This window comes from Ylistrum balloti, unplaced genomic scaffold (assembly GCF_031769215.1).
Source record: "Ylistrum balloti isolate Yb309-2 unplaced genomic scaffold, AGI_CSIRO_Ybal_v1 Utg370662, whole genome shotgun sequence".
Classification (NCBI taxonomy): Eukaryota; Metazoa; Mollusca; class Bivalvia; order Pectinida; family Pectinidae; genus Ylistrum; species Ylistrum balloti.
This window is the reverse complement of record NW_026782401.1, coordinates 51,611-72,561: the sequence shown is the minus strand read 5'-3', so window position 1 is coordinate 72,561 and position 20,951 is coordinate 51,611. Positions and strand designations below refer to the sequence as shown.

At 38.0% G+C, this 20,951-nt stretch overlaps 1 protein-coding gene across 2 annotated transcripts in view; it reads left to right on the top strand.

Annotated features, from left to right (window-relative positions):
• Positions 1–20,951, top strand: part of LOC132557348 (NGFI-A-binding protein 1-like) — a 52,360-nt gene that overhangs the window by 11,106 nt on the left and 20,303 nt on the right. Inside the window, exons 2-6 of one of the 2 annotated variants that reach the window (XM_060221836.1) lie at positions 9,234–9,350; positions 12,353–12,490; positions 12,766–13,172; positions 13,890–14,081; positions 15,929–16,048. In XM_060221836.1, coding sequence (XP_060077819.1) covers positions 9,251–9,350; positions 12,353–12,490; positions 12,766–13,172; positions 13,890–14,081; positions 15,929–16,048 — 957 coding nt within the window. In that variant the 5' untranslated portion in view covers positions 9,234–9,250. The remainder of the gene's footprint in view (positions 1–9,233; positions 9,351–12,352; positions 12,491–12,765; positions 13,173–13,889; positions 14,082–15,928; positions 16,049–20,951) is intronic. The other variant, XM_060221839.1, reaches the window with a different exon arrangement.

Below are 20,951 nucleotides of genomic sequence, written 5' to 3'. Positions count from 1 at the left end.
GAGGAGGTGGAAATCTGTTATATTTAGCAAGATTTACATAGTCTATGATAAACTGATAGCTTAGAAAAATGTTTTATGTTTGAACTTGTTGAGTGAGGTGTTTAGCTAAGTTATACCTTAGACTGTAAGTTTCTTATGCTGATTGATGAAAACCAGTCATTGTGTTTGGTAAAAACATGGCCTAAAAACTGTGAATAATATTTAACGCCAAACGTGTCACCAGAGTCGCCACTCTTTCGTCATTTATGACTTTTAGACAGTTTTTCAGTGACTGAAGAACTGATTTTAGACAATTTAAAATTTTAAATGCGTCAAAGTGATCAAGCGTGGATGTATCCGTGGGAGGGACAGACTGATTGGGATGCACCTTATACTTATGTACTAGGGGACACGGCCATGCCATATACCCCGACAACTCAACCTCCTCCCCCTCCACCCATCCTCAGGGCTGGGGGAGTAGGGACGAGACGGCCAGTTGGTTCAGGACAGAGCTTCATGTATGGCAATAACACTGGTAAGTAGTATGGTTCATGGCAAGTGAATTGACAACAGGTACATGAATTAGCACTGTTTGATTTGTGAAGTGAATCCGATTTTTACATTGTATGTATACACATGATGCTGATACATAACATGATGGGGATTGATCATCAACTGTTATTATGAAATGAAAACTTTGTTACATTTCATTATATATATAGGTACACCGCAGGTCCAAGTTAATACACATTGCTAAATCCAGTCTCCTAGACTCCTATATATCATCTTATGAAATTGGAATACTTGTGCTCTGCTAAATTCAGTCTCCTAGACTCCTATATATAATCTTATGAAATTGGAACACTTGTGCTCTGCTAAATTCAGTCTCCTATATATTATCTTATCACATTGGAACACATGTGCTCTGCTAAATTCAGTCTCCTATATATTATCTTATCACATTGGAACACTTGTGCTCTGCTAAATTCAGTCTCCTATATATTATCACATTGGAACACTTGTGCTCTGCTAAATTCAGTCTCCTATATATTATGACATTGGAACATGTTTACTCTGCTAAATTCAGTCTCCTATATATTATCACACTGGAACACTTGTGCTCTGCTAAATTCAGTCTCCTTTATATTATCTTATCACATTGGAACACGTTTACTCTGCTAAATTCAGTCTCCTATATATTATGACATTGGAACACTTGTGCTCTGCTAAATTCAGTCTCCTATATATTATGACATTGGAACACTTGTGCTCTGCTAAATTCAGTCTCCTATATATTATGACATTGGAACACTTGTGCTCTGCTAAATTCAGTCTCCTATATATTATGACATTGGAACAATTGTGCTCTGCTAAATTCAGTCTCCTATATATTATCTTATCACATTGAAACACTTGTGCTCTGCTAAATTCAGTCTCCTATATATTATGACATTGGAACAATTGTGCTCTGATAAATTCAGTCTCCTATATATTATCTTATCACATTGAAACACATGTGCTCTGCTAAATTCAGTCTCCTATATATTATGACATTGGAACACTTGTGCTCTGCTAAATTCAGTCTCCTATATATTATGACATTGGAACAATTGTGCTCTGCTAAATTCAGTCTCCTATATATTATCTTATCACATTGAAACACATGTGCTCTGCTAAATTCAGTCTCCTATATATTATGACATTGGAACACTTGTGCTCTGCTAAATTCAGTCTCCTATATATTATGACATTGGAACACTTGTGCTCTGCTAAATTCAGTCTCCTATATATTATGACATTGGAACAATTGTGCTCTGCTAAATTCAGTCTCCTATATATTATCTTATCACATTGAAACACTTGTGCTCTGCTAAATTCAGTCTCCTATATATTATGACATTGGAACAATTGTGCTCTGCTAAATTCAGTCTCCTATATATTATGACATTGGAACACTTGTGCTCTGCTAAATTCAGTCTCCTATATATTATGACATTGGAACACATGTGCTCTGCTAAATTCAGTCTCCTGTATATTATCTTATCACATTGAAACACTTGTGCTCTGCTAAATTCAGTCTCCTATATATTATCACATTGGAACACATGTGCTCTGCTAAATTCAGTCTCCTATATATTATGACATTGGAACACATGTGCTCTGCTAAATTCAGTCTCCTATATATTATGACATTGGAACACTTGTGCTCTGCTAAATTCAGTCTCCTATATATTATCTTATCACATTGGAACACTTGTGCTCTGCTAAATTCAGTCTCCTATATATTATGACATTGGAACACTTGTGCTCTGCTAAATTCAGTCTCCTATATATTATGACACATTGAAACACTTGTGCTCTGCTAAATTCAGTCTCCTATATATTATGACATTGGAACAATTGTGCTCTGCTAAATTCAGTCTCCTATATATTATCTTATCACATTGAAACACTTGTACTCTGCTAAATTCAGTCTCCTATATATTATGACATTGGAACACATGTGCTCTGCTAAATTCAGTCTCCTATATATTATGACATTGGAACACTTGTGCTCTGCTAAATTCAGTCTCCTATATATTATGACATTGGAACACTTGTGCTCTGCTAAATTCAGTCTCCTATATATTATCTTATCACATTGGAACACATGTGCTCTGCTAAATTCAGTCTCCTATATATTATGACATTGGAACACTTGTGCTCTGCTAAATTCAGTCTCCTATATATTATGACATTGGAACACTTGTGCTCTGCTAAATTCAGTCTCCTATATATTATCTTATCACATTGAAACACTTGTGCTCTGCTAAATTCAGTCTCCTATATATTATGACATTGGAACACATGTGCTCTGCTAAATTCAGTCTCCTATATATTATCTTATCACATTGAAACACTTGTGCTCTGCTAAATTCAGTCTCCTATATATTATGACATTGGAATACTTGTGCTCACCTGTGCATGTTATATATTGCAATATCTTGAAATGGAATAGAACTTTTCCATTTTGGAGTTACCCAGAAATCACAAAACTTTATTGCTTGTCGTTAGTTTACAAAATGAAAATGTTATGTCAAAATTTGTAAGGAAATTACCTTTGTCCAAGTATTGCATGTGACAAATTTCTAAAGTTAACCTATAAACAAGCAGACATCAACTGTAGCATTTTTAGATCATAAATATCAATACTTGGATGATCATTAGAAATTCACACAACTAATTGGACAGGAACAGTTCATATAGTTGTCAAAGTGATTGTTACAGGATCAGATACTTGGATGTTCAGTCTGCCAAGTCGAAAAAATTTCTTTCCAACAAACTGTTTATCTTAGAAATGATCTATTGCAGAAATATTAAAAATGAATTGTAGGATTTTACTTGTTGGTAATTGCTTCAGTGAAGTTTGATGTCACTGCAGTGTAAATCTTTTCATTGGTTTTTTATCCATATAATCCAGGATCGTTTTAGGTTTAGTCCAAATGAAAAGTGCATAAAATGCCAAAAAAGACAGAAAAGTGTAGGCTATGTATGGGCCTTGAAATAGGTGCTAAAGGCTTGATAACAAAGCGTACTCCCACTCTTCAGGAGGTATCAGGAATCAGACATTATTTTATGTCTTCAAAATGCTTCAGTGCTTTTCATCTGAAATTTGAAAGAAGCTGTAAAAACGAAAGCCATTATATGCTAGAACTTAAACTTGTGTTCAGTGGTGCTTGCAGCCAAGCTCATAAATAGACATGCATGATTCCATTAAAAAAATCAGACTAATTTTACACTGAGTAGAAATGTTTTCAATCTAGAAAGTTTTTCATTTAATGGAATTTTCATTTTTTACTCGTTGCATTCCATGTACGTACACTAAGTAAACTGAATAACCTGTACATATTTGTGTACAAAAATTTACCTGATAACCCCATGTTTGAGTGGTTTAAGTGTCTGCTTGGAGTAATCTGGCACTAAGGAGTAGGAACTATGTATACATATAATGCATTTGACTGTGTACTTGAATTTCTTTATCTGCAAAACCAAATTGCTCTAATGTATTTGAATTTTTTTGATGTAAAGTATTACTAAATGGAATTGAACTTCTACCATTGAATGTTGTATCTTTTAGAATCCTCCAGGGTTTTGTATACATCTGAACTAGTGGACTTGTACCACTAGGGTTTTGTATACATCTGAACTAGTGGACTTGTACCACTAGGGTTTTGTATACATCTGAACTAGTGGACTTGTACCACTAGGGTTTTGTATACATCTGAACTAGTGGAATTGGATCACCAGTACTGGGTGTAGGAATGGTGGAATTGGATCACAAGTATTGGGTGTAGGGATTGGATCACTAGTATTGGGCGTAGGACTGGTGGAATTGGATCACCAGTATTGGGTGTTGGACTGATGGATCACCAGTATTGGGTGTAGGACTGGTGGAATTGGATCACCAGTATTGGGTGTAGGACTGGTGGATCACCAGTATTGGGTATAGGACTGGTGGAATTGGATCACCAGTATTGGGTGTAGGACTGGTGGATCACCAGTATTGAGTGTAGGACTGGTGGATCACCAGTGTTGGGTGTAGGACTGGTGGAATTGGATCACCAGTATTGGGTGTAGGACTGATGGATCACCAGTATTGGGTGTAGGACTGATGGATCACCAGTATTGGGTGTAGGACTGATGGATCACCAGTATTGAGTGTAGGACTGGTGGATCACCAGTATTGGGTGTAGGACTGATGGAATTGGATCACCAGTATTGGGTGTAGGACTGGTGGATCACCAGTATTGAGTGAAGGACTGGTGGATCACCAGTATTGGGTGTAGGACTGATGGATCACGTGTATTGGGTGTAGGACTGGTGGAATTGGATTACCAGTACTGGGTGTAGGACTGGTGGATCATCAGTATTGGGTGAAGGACTGATGGAATTGGATCACCAGTATTGGGCGTAGGACTGGTGGATCACCAGTATTGGGTATAGGACTGGTGGAATTGGATCACCAGTATTGGGTGTAGGACTGATGGATCACCAGTATTGGGTGTAGGACTGATGGATCACCAGTATTGGGTGTAGGACTGATGGATCACCAGTATTGAGTGTAGGACTAGTGGATCACCAGTATTGGGTGTAGGACTGATGGATCACGTGTATTGGGTGTAGGACTGATGGAATTGGATCACCAGTATTGGGTGTAGGACTGGTGGATCACCAGTATTGAGTGTAGGACTGGTGGATCACCAGTATTGAGTGTAGGACTAGTGGATCACCAGTATTGTGGATCACCAGTATTGGGTGTAGGACTGGTGGAATTGGATTGCCAGTATTGGGTGTAGGACTGATGGATCACCAGTATTGGGTGTAGGACTGATGGATCACCAGTATTGAGTGTAGGACTGGTGGATCACCAGTATTGGGTGTAGGACTGATGGATCACGTGTATTGGGTGTAGGACTGGTGGAATTTGATCACCAGAACTGGTTGTAGGACTGGTGGAATGGGATCACCAGTATTGGGTGTGGGACTGATGAATCATCAGTATTGAGTGTAGGACTGGTAAATCACCAGTATTGGGTGTAGGACTGATGGATCACCAGTATTGGGTGTAGGACTGATGGATCACGTGTATTGGGTGTAGGACTGATGGAATTGGATCACCAGTACTGAGTGTAGGACTGATGAATCACCAGTATTGAGTGTAGGACTGGTTGATCACCAGTATTGGGTGTAGGACTGATGGATTACCAGTATTGAGTGTAGGACTGATGGATCACCAGTATTGGGTGTAGGACTGATGGATCACCAGTATTGAGTGTAGGACTGGTGGATCACCAGTGTTGGGTGTAGGACTCATGGAATTGGATCATTAGTATTGGGTGTAGGACTGAAGGATCACCAGTATTGGGTGTAGGACTGGTGGAATTGGATCACCAGTATTGGGTGTAGGACTGATTGAATTGGGCTTCTAGTGTGTAAGGTTGGTCTGGTGGCATTGGACCACTAGTTTTGGGTTTTGGACTTTGGTTGATGGCTAGTTATATCATGTACTACCCTTGTGTGTGTAGATGGTGAAATTTTATTGATATACTATCGTGTGTGGATAGCAGCAATAGTAGAGTTTACTGCTAGTTTAGGAAGGCATGCTAGCGGAATGGTACACTTTTTGATATTGAGCTGGTGGATTTGAACCAGTAAAAGTCGAGATTGGGATGTTAATTATGGAGTTTATACTACGGAGACTGACTTGGTTGAACATTCTGATTTCAGTTTTATCAGTGATTCAGTGCTCCAAATCTGAATGTTTTAGAAAAACATGGTGGAACGAGCACTGGTCAGGTTAGTCTATCAATTACTTCCTGCAGAATGACTTTGGTACTGTTACTGATGTCCAGATTATTTTGATAAAACTATAATCAGGACTGATGTATGTGTATTGATCATTTTTTTTCCAATCAAAAATCAAGTACATGACTTTGATGATGGTAACCTCATTATCAAATATGCACATTATTATGAAATCATGCATATTGATATTTGTCAAATGAATATTTATGTTCGTGATAGCTAGCCTTATTCTCAGGAAAAAACACTTAGATCTGTAACAAAAAGGATCCTGGATTCTCCATCATCAGTGGCAACAGATCGTCTTGTACATCAAAACGATGGGATAGGTAATTAAAGTACATCTATGTAGTACTTTCTGTGTGTATTTTCGACTGGCAGCTGTCACAGGGTTATTTTTTCAGTTATCACACTTGAATGATTTCAAAATTAATTGTGTTACTCATAATATATGAGTCTCATTTCAGTGCAGTAAAAATGTAACATAAGTTTTGTGTTTGTAGTTACAGAAGCAGACACACCAATATCTTCATCATGAATCACCTCCAGTATAAGATAAAAACAATATTGGCTTTTATTTATATGGGATATATTTAGATCTTTTAAATAAATTTGAATAAATAGGATCATTTCATCTTCAAAATAAAGGACAGATTTACAAGTATCCCCATTTGAAAATGGAGTATATATTATGTCATACTTTTGTTCTTGGCACATGTCTGACAGTTGCTCAAGACCATACTGTATATAAATATACCTTGTAGTAGTTTCGATAGACATCGTAGTTTTACGTTTTCAAGGTTGATGTCTTCGCGTGAAACTCTGTTATACACTGAATCGAACATGATTAAGATTTCTCTAATCCACCCAAAAAGTGGGTTGCAAAGCCTTCTACATATTGTTAACATTGAAAGGATAAGCAACAGACTAATGTGTTTTTCAGATTGTAAGCCACAGCTTTTTCCCTGGACGTTGGGGCATGTAGCTTATATATCAGTGCGGCATATTTAGGCAAAAAAAAAAAAAAAATATATAAGCAGAATGAAAAAGGAAAAAAAAAATGAAGCATACCAGTACACCAGTGCTACGCATACTTTTGGGCTCAATTTCAATAGCACTTACAATATACAATAGCTTTATAAAAACTAATAGTCAGGCTTATCTGTCGTTAATTCACAAATAATTTTTCTTCACAGCCAGCCATGATTTATGTTTTAATATGCATTTATCACTTGGAATTCACTGGTGAATTCTGTACCAGGTGTCATTCTGGATCCCAAAACCCAGTCCAATATTATAATTAATTGATATCACAGGAATGACAAAACGTATGAATTTCAAATTTTTTTAAAAACCCATTTCAGTATTTTAAAAATCTTGTGCTTTAAATGAATTCATTACATTTTCTTTGGTTCATATCGGGGAAGTATCATACTCTTTGGAAAATTAGAGCTACCAAGATCCGTTGTTCCTAGAAAAAGAAAAAAACATAATAAAAAAAATATGCTTACACGTGTTCCCGTCTCGGGAGTTATAATCCTTGTTACTGCAATACATGTATATGAACTGTGGGTCAGGAATACATGCCAAGTCCCTGTGGTGTGACATGTTTATTTATTGTCATAATTTCAGCAGAGAGGCATGAGTTTGTATATATATCTAATGGTGCTTGCTCTAAATGGTTTATACAAGGTTAGTAGTCTACCTGGACTTCAGCGTCAGTATATTTTGAAGAGATATATCTCTGCTCAAAGTTAGGAACTGTTTTGTGTCTGCTGGCATACCTATGTATGGCATGTCTTGATTAATGTTTGTCAGCAGTTTGTTGTCCTCACTGGGATCGAAGTATATTAATCATAGAATGTTTTATTATTATGTTATGTCATGCGAAAGCAAATTGGCCCCATCATCCATTTTAAACCTTCTGTCATTTGAATTCATGACTACAGTCATCAGCACTGTTTCTACAACATGAGTATTTTACATGCAGTCAAGTTAACTGCAGAAACTAAATGACAAGACAACCAAGTAGATGTGAGCATGGGTATCTAGTCAGCTGTGCAGAACTGGTACCTGGCCATAGCTTCACTTTGTTTTCCTATAAAAACTGATACAATCTCACATGACTGAGGACTCTTTATGTCCTACTTTGCACAGTGACCTATATTTGATGCCTGCATAACCTTGAAATTGTCTACAAAAAGAAAATGCTTGTCATCTTGACATGAATGTACCTCATATCACACATGAAAATCAAGTGCAAGTTTTTGTTGATGATGTGATTCAGACATCCACTGACAACGAACTCTGATTAATCTTGAGGTCCTTTATATTTCTATTAAGCATTTATCTTTTTACAGTGAACTATAATACACTACGTTTGAGTAAGAAAACAATAACTTTAAAGATGTAGGGCTTATCTTATAATATTTAATTGTCCATCTGTAGGAAACATCACAATAATTCTGAACTCGGGTGGGGGGAGGGGGTTGAGTGCTTCAGTGCTTTCGTGGGGGTGGGAAGGGGAAACCAGTGTAAAATTATGCTGATTAAGCCTCAACTGGAGGTGAATTGAGTTGACAATAAAAGTATCCAGTATCCAGATTATGGATGACATTTGTATCTATTACATAAATGATATTTCACTCCCTCACTGTGGTGACAGAGGTTTCCTGTACTTTTGTTGTACAGTACAATTTAGTAGGTCATAGTGACCTATATTTGATGCATTGATAACTTATAATTGTTCATAAAAAGAAAAGTATTTCTCACTGTATTTTCTGTTTTATATATACTTCATTGACATGTACTGAATGCAGAATAAACTTATTGTTGAAGCAACAGATACAAAATAAAAGTACGGAGAACAATTGGTCTTTGGTCTCTGTTAACCAATTTTTTGTTGTTTTCAGAAGACTTTTCGGTTGGCATGACTTCCACCCAGCCTAGAAATTCTTCAGAATGGCAGCTATACCGAGTTCTTCAAAGAGCCAACCTTCTCCCTTACTATGACACATTTATAGGTCAAGGTATGTTTAAGATCCAAGATGGAGAAAATGGAGATATTATTGATGTATTGGTGGTGTGAAATAGATAAACAATTACTTTTACAAGGTATGAAACAGAGTTAATCACCTTTTAGAGATCAATCTATACTCCCAGAAAAGGGTAGTTTTCCCCATTAAATATAAACAAATTTCTCATAAAAAAAACAGAACTATAAACAATTCCCAAGATATGGTTTAATTAGAGTTAATTAGTGTATTTTTAACAACCAACCTAACCCCCCCCCCCCATCTGGTGATGGTGGCTGTAAATATTTGGTCTGTCTTCGTTATCTTAATGGATCTTTCTTAAATTTCACACGTAGGTTTTCCTTGGTCCCCAGTTGTGTCCATTTGATCTTTGATCTGATCAGAAAAACAAAATGGCCGACAGATGGCCATCTTGGATGATGACTTTGAAAGTTTGTTATTGCTATTTCTTGAGAAGAACTTTATGGATCTTTTTCAAATTTCATGTTGATATTTCCCTTGATCCCTTGTTGTGCATGATGCAGGTTTGATTTTAGTACTGATCAGAAAAAGAAAATGGCCTACTGGTGACCAACTTGGACTTTACCAAGTAAAGTTTGTTATTGCTATTTCTTGAAAAAAACTCTGTGGATATTTGTCAGATTTGATATGTGGGTTTCCGGTTGTCCATAATTGTGCCCATTTGATTTTGGGACTGATCAGAGAAACAAAAATGGCTGACAGACATGCATCTTGAATTTTCACTTTGAAAGGTTTCCCTATTTGGAGAGAACTACTGCATAGATCTTTCTTAAATTGCAAGTGTAGGGGCCCCTTGGTCCCTGAGTACTCCCATTTAAGTTTTGGACTGATCAGAAAAACAAAATTGTCGAGAGGCAGCCATCTTGGATTTCGCCTAGTAAAGATTATTATCCCTATTTAAGAAGGTTGGAATGGATCTTCCTCAAATTTCATGTGTATGTTCCCTTTGGTCTCTTTTTGTGCCTGTTTGATTTTGGTACTGATCAGAAAAAAACAAAATGGCTTTCAGGCAACCGTCTTGGATTTGTCAGGTAAAGATTATCATTGCTACTTCTGCAAAAGAATGTTCAAATTTCATAAGGAGCAAAACAGAGAAGAAAAGAGAAAAGAAGGGGAAAGATCCAACTTTCAAGGAGCAAATAAAGATCAAACAATCACGAAAAAAGGAAATATCAATTTCCTCTCAAAATTGTCAGATTTCTTTCATTTAGTCTTCATGTATGTCCTTTATTTCCACCCTAACCCTCATTTGAATTCTGACCAAAAGAGTTGAACAAGATTTTTCTGTGTCTGAAAATAGAACAAAAAATTCTCCTATTTCCACAATGGGTAGTGTTCCCCTAATATTAGATTAACCCATGTCTTTTATAAATCACTATGGTTGAACTCAGAGGCTTGATTGGTAGGGTATGGTAGGGGGCTAACATTGTATTACTGTGGAAGGAACCTAGAATAATGAGGACACTTAACGAGAATGTGACTCCATACTTTTTTTCATGTTCAATTCTGGAACTGAACCCTTATCACTTTGCTGACAGGAAATTGTCATGTATGACCTGACTTCCCCTATATTGTGTCTTGTTAATAAAGTACTGTTTCATTAGAACAAATATGGTAAAATTGAGTTACACTGACAGTAACTTAATTATTTAGACATGGTTTATCGTTTAGAAAGATAAGTACAAGATAACTTAGGCATTGTGTCTGTATTGGCGGTTTACCTGCTGGTGTTCTCAGTTCAGTCACTTTGATACTGGTGCCAGGAATCTGTTGGCGTCAACCCTATCGTCACACTTTTTTGTCATTATTAAAATATGTCCTATTTTTTGTCCATATGCTTGAGTTATTGGCTAATTTTTCATGGTGTCAGAGTTGTCTGGGAAGGTACAAACGTATAAAAGTATGATACATTAGTTGGCTAACTTAGTTGATTCTTTTATGTTTTATCATTAAACCTTATAATTTCTCAGCATAATAAAAAAAAAAGTGTGAAATTAACTGAAAAAGAGAAAAAGGAGAAAAGAATTTCGGTGAAAGTGAAAAGCATACTTTATTCAACCGTTTAATCACAAAAGATTGACGTTGTGTCTTCACATACAAACAACTGGAAAATAAAAGTACATGCGACCCCTAGGTCACTAAAAGTACATTTGTTTACCTAATCTTTTACAGTGATGTATTAGAGTATATTTTTTTAATTCAAGTTGACCTGCATAAATTTTGATCATACTGGTATAAAACAAATCCTAACTGAGTAATTAAAAAATGTATTGATTTTATATAAATGTGTTACACATGTTAAAATATGACAAATATACTAGCCCAGGTAAAACCATTTTCACCCCTTATTTAAATCTTAGAAATACTGTTAATCAAGACTTTATTAACAGATTTTAAGAAGTCAAATTTCATGTAAACAAAATATTGATGCTATGAATTGAAGACCTTGGGATGCTTGATAGTAATGGGAAATGTTGACAACCAATGGTTGGTTGGTTACAGATGAAATCAGTTTAGTTATCAAAGTTCATTGAAATCTTGTCTGGCCATGTAAAGGTTTTCCTTGAGGAATTTATTCAGTTCAACCCTCAACAGATTTGGTATGTGTACCATAATATCATAAAATCATTGACTACGAAGGTTTTCAGGGTCCTAAGCCAATTTACTATACCGATTAAGAACTCAAACTAACAACACGGTGTTGTTGAGAAACTGACGGGAAAATAAGAACAAAAGAAATGTTTACAGAGAAAAAAACACATAAATACATCACATTTGACATCTAGGGTTTAGTACATACTGACAGTATAATGGCATCACTGTGTACATCTTTTTACATTTGTCTGGTCATTCGTTAAAGCTGAAAGATCAAAGGCCATACAGCAGTGATAGGTATACTAGCGAGAAGAGGGTACATATATGTGAGTAGAGAAACTTCTGATTACTTAACATGGTGAAATAATTTCCCGTTCCAGGAGGAGATGATGTCCAACAGCTTTGTGAGGCTGGAGAGGATGAGTTTCTAGAGATCATGGCTTTAGTTGGCATGGCTAGTAAACCTCTCCATGTTCGCCGTTTACAGAAAGCTTTACAGGAATGGGTTTCTAACCCAGGTAGGTGTCCTGAGGACCGAGTTACATGGGTGAAAACACTTTGGTTCAGAGATAGTTATTTGTAGTGTCTAAAATTTTGAAATTACATAAAATGGTATTGAATACTTGCTGATGTCAGTATATTGTTTATGTCAATGTTGAAATGTTAGGGTAAACATATTAAGCAGCTTGTTATTATGATACTGTTTAATTAAGCTCCTGTATTTGTATTGTTCTACAATAGATGTAAAGCTGTGTATCAGTGGGTCATCACATGTTATTTTCTGTTCTTGTAGCTGCATTCCAGAACCCAATGGCTGTATCGGTGGGTCCATTATTAGGCACTTCTAATGCCGTCAGTGTGACAATGGGAGGGGTCATGACCCCTGTCAGGGATCCACAACCGCAGCAGTCCATTATCTACACATCCCAGCATTCCTCGCCTGTCAGTGCCGCGGTTTGGACACCCCAGCTCCAGCCTGCCCAGCAACAGCAACAGCCAGCTCCTCCCTCACAGCCTGTACAACAACCCCCACCACTGACCCCAAGCCCCCAGCACCAGGTCACCGTGGTCACACCTGTCAAACCACAGCCTCCACCCCAGTCATCACCAGCCCCACCCCCAATCAGCATCAGTCCTGGCCCAAACCCCACCCCCACCAGCTCATCAGGGGGTTCGGTTCAGGGCGACTTTAAGTCAGAGGTAAGCACATGAACCTGGCTGCATGTGTAACACATATATCTTTCAGAGACCAGTGCATCTTCTTTACAGAAACTAAAACTTATAATCAAGAGTGATCATATTTTCCCATTAGTTAAAAAAATTCAAAAGTTAAACTTGATTTGTTTTACAAAAATGTCCAACTCTTGTTGGCCTTGATGGAAGCGGGAATGGGGGGCGGGGATGGGGTGGGTGGGTCTTACTGTGAGAGATAACCGAAGTGCAAGGGGAAAACCCCATAACTGGAAGGCTCATTCTGGGAATCAAAACCCGGATGTTTAGATGAAAGGCGAGTGTGTTACCAATGCGCCACCCGACCACCCATAAGTTCATGTCAAATTGCACTGTATACTTCCACCTTGATAGTTACCTGTTCGTAAATGTATTTTGTTTGTTTCTACGTTGTAAACTTTTGTCTGGCCACAATTTTATAAACAGTGGTGATGTTGATGCATTATCGCAGACTGCATCAGCGTTTTGTTGACTGTTTTCCTTACTATTCATAACTTGTGTAGTAGAATGTCACCTCCATGTTGATAATTTCATTTTATGGAGAACAGGAATGAATGAAAGATCCAGATTTTTTCTTTTATGACAATCAGTCAATACATGCATAATACATTCTATTTTTGTTTCCAAGGTAACTTAAAATTTTGACTAATTCCTCTATTCTATAGAGTATGTGTGTCATTGTTGTAGAGTTTTTCTGTGCCCATGACATCGGAGGGGACACCAGAATTATCCAGTTCCACATCACCTGTGCCAACCCCAGTCCTTGTGGAAAGTCAGATCAATTCCATAGCAGAAGCTGCAGCCAAACTAGCCCAGGAATTACCCATGTTTGAAACCAAAAGACTCAATATGAAAAAGCTTATCAACAGGGAAATCATGGTAGGTTTCTTTATTGTGTAAGGAATACTGTAAAAGTGAAATTATTTGTGGCATGGAAATTTCCACTTATTCGCTATTATTAAATCTCTGTGAATATATCCATACGCGAATATATTTACATGTGAAAATATTAACACACAAGGTTTGTTTAACCAAAACAAATATTAAATAATTAAATTGTGTGTACCAATGCTTTGCCCTTTTTTCTTAAGCATCTATTGGACATTGTCATGGTCAAACAGGTGTTTTAAAAAAAATGGGCAAAGCTAAAAACTACTATACAATTCCAGATTTGATGTCTGGACTGGGAATTACCAGTAAAAATGAAAACAATCAAACATATATATACAGTCAACACTTTATCAATTCCTTTGTACGTGATTAAACAATAAGTGTCACTATATTATTCTCCGAGCATTTTGGTAAATCCTCTTTCTGAGATTCGACGGAAGAGAGTTTGTCTTTCCCTGCAGTTTTTAGCGGTATTACATATGTACTTTTGATGGACCCGAATAGTACTTTCATTGATGTTTTTGTTTAATTCAATAGAAAAATTAGTAGCTGCTGTAACTGGCCTGTTATCAATAGCTTGTCTCGCCATTTTAGCCTTTTGTTCTGGCGTATAGTGAATATAATCTCTTCACTTTCTGGTTTTGTCCCGGGGATGGATTTACTGGGGACACACATCCTGGAGATTTTCCAAGTTCAGCTTCACTAATTTTTTTCACACATTTTCCTAGTGCTCCCCATTTACCAACGTCTGGTGCTCCCCGTTTGCCAGCGTCTTGGTTTGCCAGCGTCTGTGCTCCCGGTTTTACTGACCGGCCAGATTTTAGCCACTGTTGAAACATACCAATGTTTCCTTTGAAGTATCAGTTAAAACTGCCCCAATACTGACCAAAGCGTTACTTAACCTCATACAATAACAATAGGTAAAAACAAATTGTGCTCAGACTTACCTTATTTACTTGTGGGTCTTTATGCAATCCTTGATATTTGTACAGGTAAGAAAACAAAGGCAAATAACTCATAGTCGATTTACCCCTTCAAGAGCGTGAAAATTACGACTTTGCAAGAAGTTTGAAAGTTGATAACGTGAAATAAAATATACATGAAAATATCCATTTTTACAGTACATCTTCAGAAGATACCGTATATGACCTAATACAGGCACAGGGCACTGGTAATTGAAGGCGAGGGTGCTCTTAATAAGACTTAGAATTTGAAAGTTTTATGAAACAGACTATAGGTTATAGGTATGTAGCAGACAGCTTCCAGTTTAACAGAGAGTAAGTAGACATTTGAAACAGACTATAGCGAAATTCCCGCGAAACTGTTTGATATTATTTATAGACCAAGTCTAGACAAAATATTGGCACGTGAAATTGTTTTTGAAAGCCATTCAACCGAAAACAATGAAAAGTTACGTTGACGTAGCACAGGCTCTTCTCGATAATACATGTGCAGATGTGCACAGTGTGAACATTGAACTTTCCAAGAGTGGCACTAGTGGCTGGGACAGTGATATGGATGATGCTGATGACCACTACAACTGCACTAGCCCTTGATATTGAAACCAGGCCTGCTTTCAATGTCCACAGTGCAGTCATAGTAATCCTCAGCATAGTTTATATATTCTGAATAAAAATGTAGATGTAGTAATTTTTTTATCACTTCAGAACACAACTGGACACTAGGCTAAATATAATTTTCCCCGAAAAAAGGCCCTTATTGAGGCATGCGCCCTAAAAAGGTCATATACAGTATTTTTATCAGTTAAACAATGCAGTGAGTTACTGAACTCTGACATGATTTCAAACTGGTGAGAATTTCTGTTTGTGATTCAGGCAGTGATGCAGATGTCCGAAGATGACCCAAATAGAATGGAGGAGTTGAGGAAATATGCTGCTATCTATGGTCGATTTGATTCAAAAAGAAAAGGAGAAAAACCAATGTCCCTACATGAGGTAGGTTCATATACATGTTTTTTTACAATGTACAGTATATCTCCGGTAACAAGGTCAGTCATGCAGAAAAATCATAAATGAATGCTATTTCATTGTGTTATTATAAGCCCAATCCTGCCTTTGAGTAAAAATTGATATGTTGGTGCGGTGGGCTTATTGAAGGCCAGGTCCAGTAACTGATAAATGATTCATTATTTGGGTAAGTGTTGCTATAAGGATTGTAAAGATTTTGAATTTAGTGTTAATGAGGTGGTCAGTTTCTTTTACTTAATTGTAATCAGATTGAGAGGGGAAATTACAACATAAGTGCCTTATTATTAATTATATGTTTTAATCTTGGAAAGAAACATTACCTATTCAAATTTCAAGGTTTAGATTAACTTAAATACTGATTTCTGTGAATATGATTAATTGGCTTACTATAGCAATATACTAAATATACAGAATTAATTAGTCTACCATTCAATTGTACCAAATATACAGCATTGAGGGGCGTACTATACCAGTGTACAGAATTAATCTACCATACAATTGTACCAAATATACAGCATTGACGGGCCTACTATACCAGTGTACAGAATTAGTCTACCATACAATTGTACCAAATATACAGCATTGACGGGCGTACTATACCAGTGTACAGAATTAGTCTACCATACAATTGTACCAATAACAGCATTGACGGGCGTACTATACCAGTGTACAGAATTAGTCTACCATACAATTGTACCAAATATACAGCATTAATAGGCCTACTGGCTTTATTGGTCTACCATACAATCGTACCAAATATACAGCATTGACGGGCCTACTGGCTTTATTGGTCTACCATACTATTGTACCAAATATACAGCATTGACGGGCCTACTGGCTTTGTTGGTCTACCATACTATTGTACCAAATATACAGCATTAATAGGCCTACTGACTTTATTGGTCTACCATACTATTGTACCAAATATACAGCATTAATAGGCCTACTGGCTTTGTTGGTCTACCATACTATTGTACCAAATATACAGCATTGACGGGCCTACTGGCTTTGTTGGTCTACCATACTATTGTACCAAATATACAGCATTGACGGGCCTACTGGCTTTATTGGTCTACCATACTATTGTACCAAATATACAGCATTGACGGGCCTACTGGCTTTATTGGTCTACCATACTATTGTACCAAATATACAGCATTAATAGGCCTACTGGCTTTGTTGGTCTACCATACTATTGTTGATATACATACATTAAAAAACAAAACTTGTTTGCTTTATGACGAGTATGATTTATACTCTAGACATTGCCCTAGAGTTTCTGATATGTATGTTACCAGGTAACTTAATTGAGCATAAAAGGATTGCCATAAAATACTATACAAGGTCTGTATTTTAGAATATGTGTTTTGTTATTGTATATTGTAAAAACTAAAACTCTCTTTGATAATGTAATGTAAATAACATTTGATATTCAGAGGATGTAGTAATAATGATATACAACATGCACATACACTTTCTGTAGAGTCTAGGACATCTAGTGAAGTCTCTTTTTCTTTATTTCAATTCTTTGTACTAAAATGAAAAAAAAATGTGTGTTAGTGTATCACATATAGAGAGTCCTAGCAACCTTAGGTGTCATAAGACAGATAATTTGGTGTGAAATTAAAGGAATATAGGACTGCTAAAGGGTTCAAAGTTTGCAGAGAGGCTCTAGATCTGTCACAAGAGAGTTGAAGCTGTTGATGTTTTTTTCCTTTTTTAAGAGAATTGGCAATAATGCTTGCAGAAATATGAAAAAAGAATTGAAAGTTTGTGTAATCCTTCCAGAGTCAATGTGAAATGAGTTTTTGTCCAGTTTTACCAAATGTTTGTTTGCTTTTTTTGGTGATTTAGTTTTAGAGAAAGGAGGAGCCACATAGTTAGGCCTGATACAAACAGAACAAGTGATATAGAGTGAGGGCAGGTGGTAGGGGTGGCACACATCTAGGCCTGATACAAACAGAACAAGTGATATAGAGTGAGTGCAGGTGGTAGGGGTGGCACACATCTAGGCCTGATACAAACAGAACAAGTGATATAGAGTGAGTGCAGGTGGTAGGGGTGGCACACATCTAGGCCTGATACAAACAGAACAAGTGATATAGAGTGAGTGCAGGTGGTAGGGGTGGCACACATCTAGGCCTGATACAAACAGAACAAGTGATATAGAGTGAGTGCAGGTGGTAGGGGTGGCACACATCTAGGCCTGATACAAACAGAACAAGTGATATAGAGTGAGTGCAGGTGGTAGGGGTGGCACACATCTAGGCCTGATACAAACAGAACAAGTGATATAGAGTGAGTGCAGGTGGTAGGGGTGGCACACATCTAGGCCTGATACAAACAGAACAAGTGATATAGAGTGAGTGCAGGTGGTAGGGGTGGCACACATCTAGGCCTGATACAAACAGAACAAGTGATATAGAGTGAGTGCAGGTGGTAGGGGTGGCACACATCTAGGCCTGATACAAACAGAACAAGTGATATAGAGTGAGGGCAGGTGGTAGGGGTGGCACACATCTAGGCCTGATGCAAACAGAACAAGTGATATAGAGTGAGGGCAGGTGGTAGGGATGGCACACATCTAGGCCTGATACAAACAGAACAAGTGATATAGAGTGAGGGCAGGTGGTAGGGGTGGCACACATCTAGGCCTGATACAAACAGAACAAGTGATATAGAGTGAGTGCAGGTGGTAGGGGTGGCACACATCTAGGCCTGATACAAACAGAACAAGTGATATAGAGTGAGTGCAGGTGGTAGGGGTGGCACACATCTAGGCCTGATACAAACAGAACAAGTGATATAGAGTGAGTGCAGGTGGTAGGGGTGGCACACATCTAGGCCTGATACAAACAGAACAAGTGATATAGAGTGAGTGCAGGTGGTAGGGGTGGCACACATCTAGGCCTGATACAAACAGAACAAGTGATCTAGAGTGAGGGCAGGTGGTAGGGGTGGCACACATCTAGGCCTGATACAAACAGAACAAGTGATATAGAGTGAGGGCAGGTGGTAGGGGTGGCACACATCTAGGCCTGATACAAACAGAACAAGTGATATAGAGTGAGGGCAGGTGGTAGGGGTGGCACACATCTAGGCCTGATACAAACAGAACAAGTGATATAGAGTGAGTGCAGGTGGTAGGGGTGGCACACATCTAGGCCTGATACAAACAGAACAAGTGATATAGAGTGAGTGCAGGTGGTAGGGGTGGCACACATCTAGGCCTGATACAAACAGAACAAGTGATATAGAGTGAGTGCAGGTGGTAGGGGTGGCACACATCTAGGCCTGATACAAACAGAACAAGTGATATAGAGTGAGGGCAGGTGGTAGGGGTGGCACACATCTAGGCCTGATACAAACAGAACAAGTGATATAGAGTGAGGGCAGGTGGTAGGGGTGGCACACATCTAGGCCTGATACAAACAGAACAAGTGATATAGAGTGAGTGCAGGTGGTAGGGGTGGCACACATCTAGGCCTGATACAAACAGAACAAGTGATATAGAGTGAGGGCAGGTGGTAGGGGTGGCACACATCTAGGCCTGATACAAACAGAACAAGTGATATAGAGTGAGGGCAGGTGGTAGGGGTGGCACACATCTAGGCCTGATACAAACAGAACAAGTGATATAGAGTGAGGGCAGGTGGTAGGGGTGGCACACATCTAGGCCTGATGCAAACAGAACAAGTGATATAGAGTGAGTGCAGGTGGTAGGGGTGGCACACATCTAGGCCTGATGCAAACAGAACAAGTGATATAGAGTGAGGGCAGGTGGTAGGGGTGGCACACATCTAGGCCTGATACAAACAGAACAAGTGATATAGAGTGAGGGCAGGTGGTAGGGGTGGCACACATCTAGGCCTGATACAAACAGAACAAGTGATATAGAGTGAGGGCAGGTGGTAGGGGTGGCACACATCTAGGCCTGATGCAAACAGAACAAGTGATATAGAGTGAGGGCAGGTGGTAGGGATGGCACACATCTAGGCCTGATACAAACAGAACAAGTGATATAGAGTGAGGGCAGGTGGTAGGGGTGGCACACATCTAGGCCTGATACAAACAGAACAAGTGATATAGAGTGAGGGCAGGTGGTAGGGGTGGCACACATCTAGGCCTGATGCAAACAGAAAACAAGTTATATACAGTGGGGGTGGGTGGGGGTCACAATATTGAATGAAAACAAGTGACATATATGTATAATCCATACTTCCTGTCCTCATTTACCTGTGATTTACCTGTGGTTTTTTTGTGATAGTTGGCTAAAAGCAGTGATATTAAGCGTTGTCCATATGAAAATAAATGACATTATCAGATGTTGAAGTACATAGAACATATCGGAGGAAGATCTACATTTCAAGAAAGCATGATATTAGCTGGAAAATGACATTAACAGATGTGACATTAAGTGGGTTACACTGTATTACAAATGTGAAGGAAATTTTCTGAGATATAGAGATGACTCCTGTTTGTGGCTTCAGTGATATCAATAGAGAAAGCTGAATAATGCATCAGTTACCATGGAGTTGGTGACACTGAGGAGGTATCAGGTGTCACATTTTTAAGTTTCATGATGATATTTATTGCTTTTATGTGACCTGTAGTGCTCATTAAATATTTTCAACTACATGGAAACTCCAACACAGTGATTTTTATGTCGGATTTGCACACCTTTATTTCTGATCTGAAACTCCCATGTATTTACTGCGAGGTTTGAGCAAACACTTCCATCTAAGTGTTGTGCTATTTGTTTATTTCATGTAATATTTTGTCATATATTGCCTTCATAAAGCAACATATCACTTTTAGATAAATTGCTGTAATTGTGTATCATTATTCTGTTTATGTAACTAGCAACTAG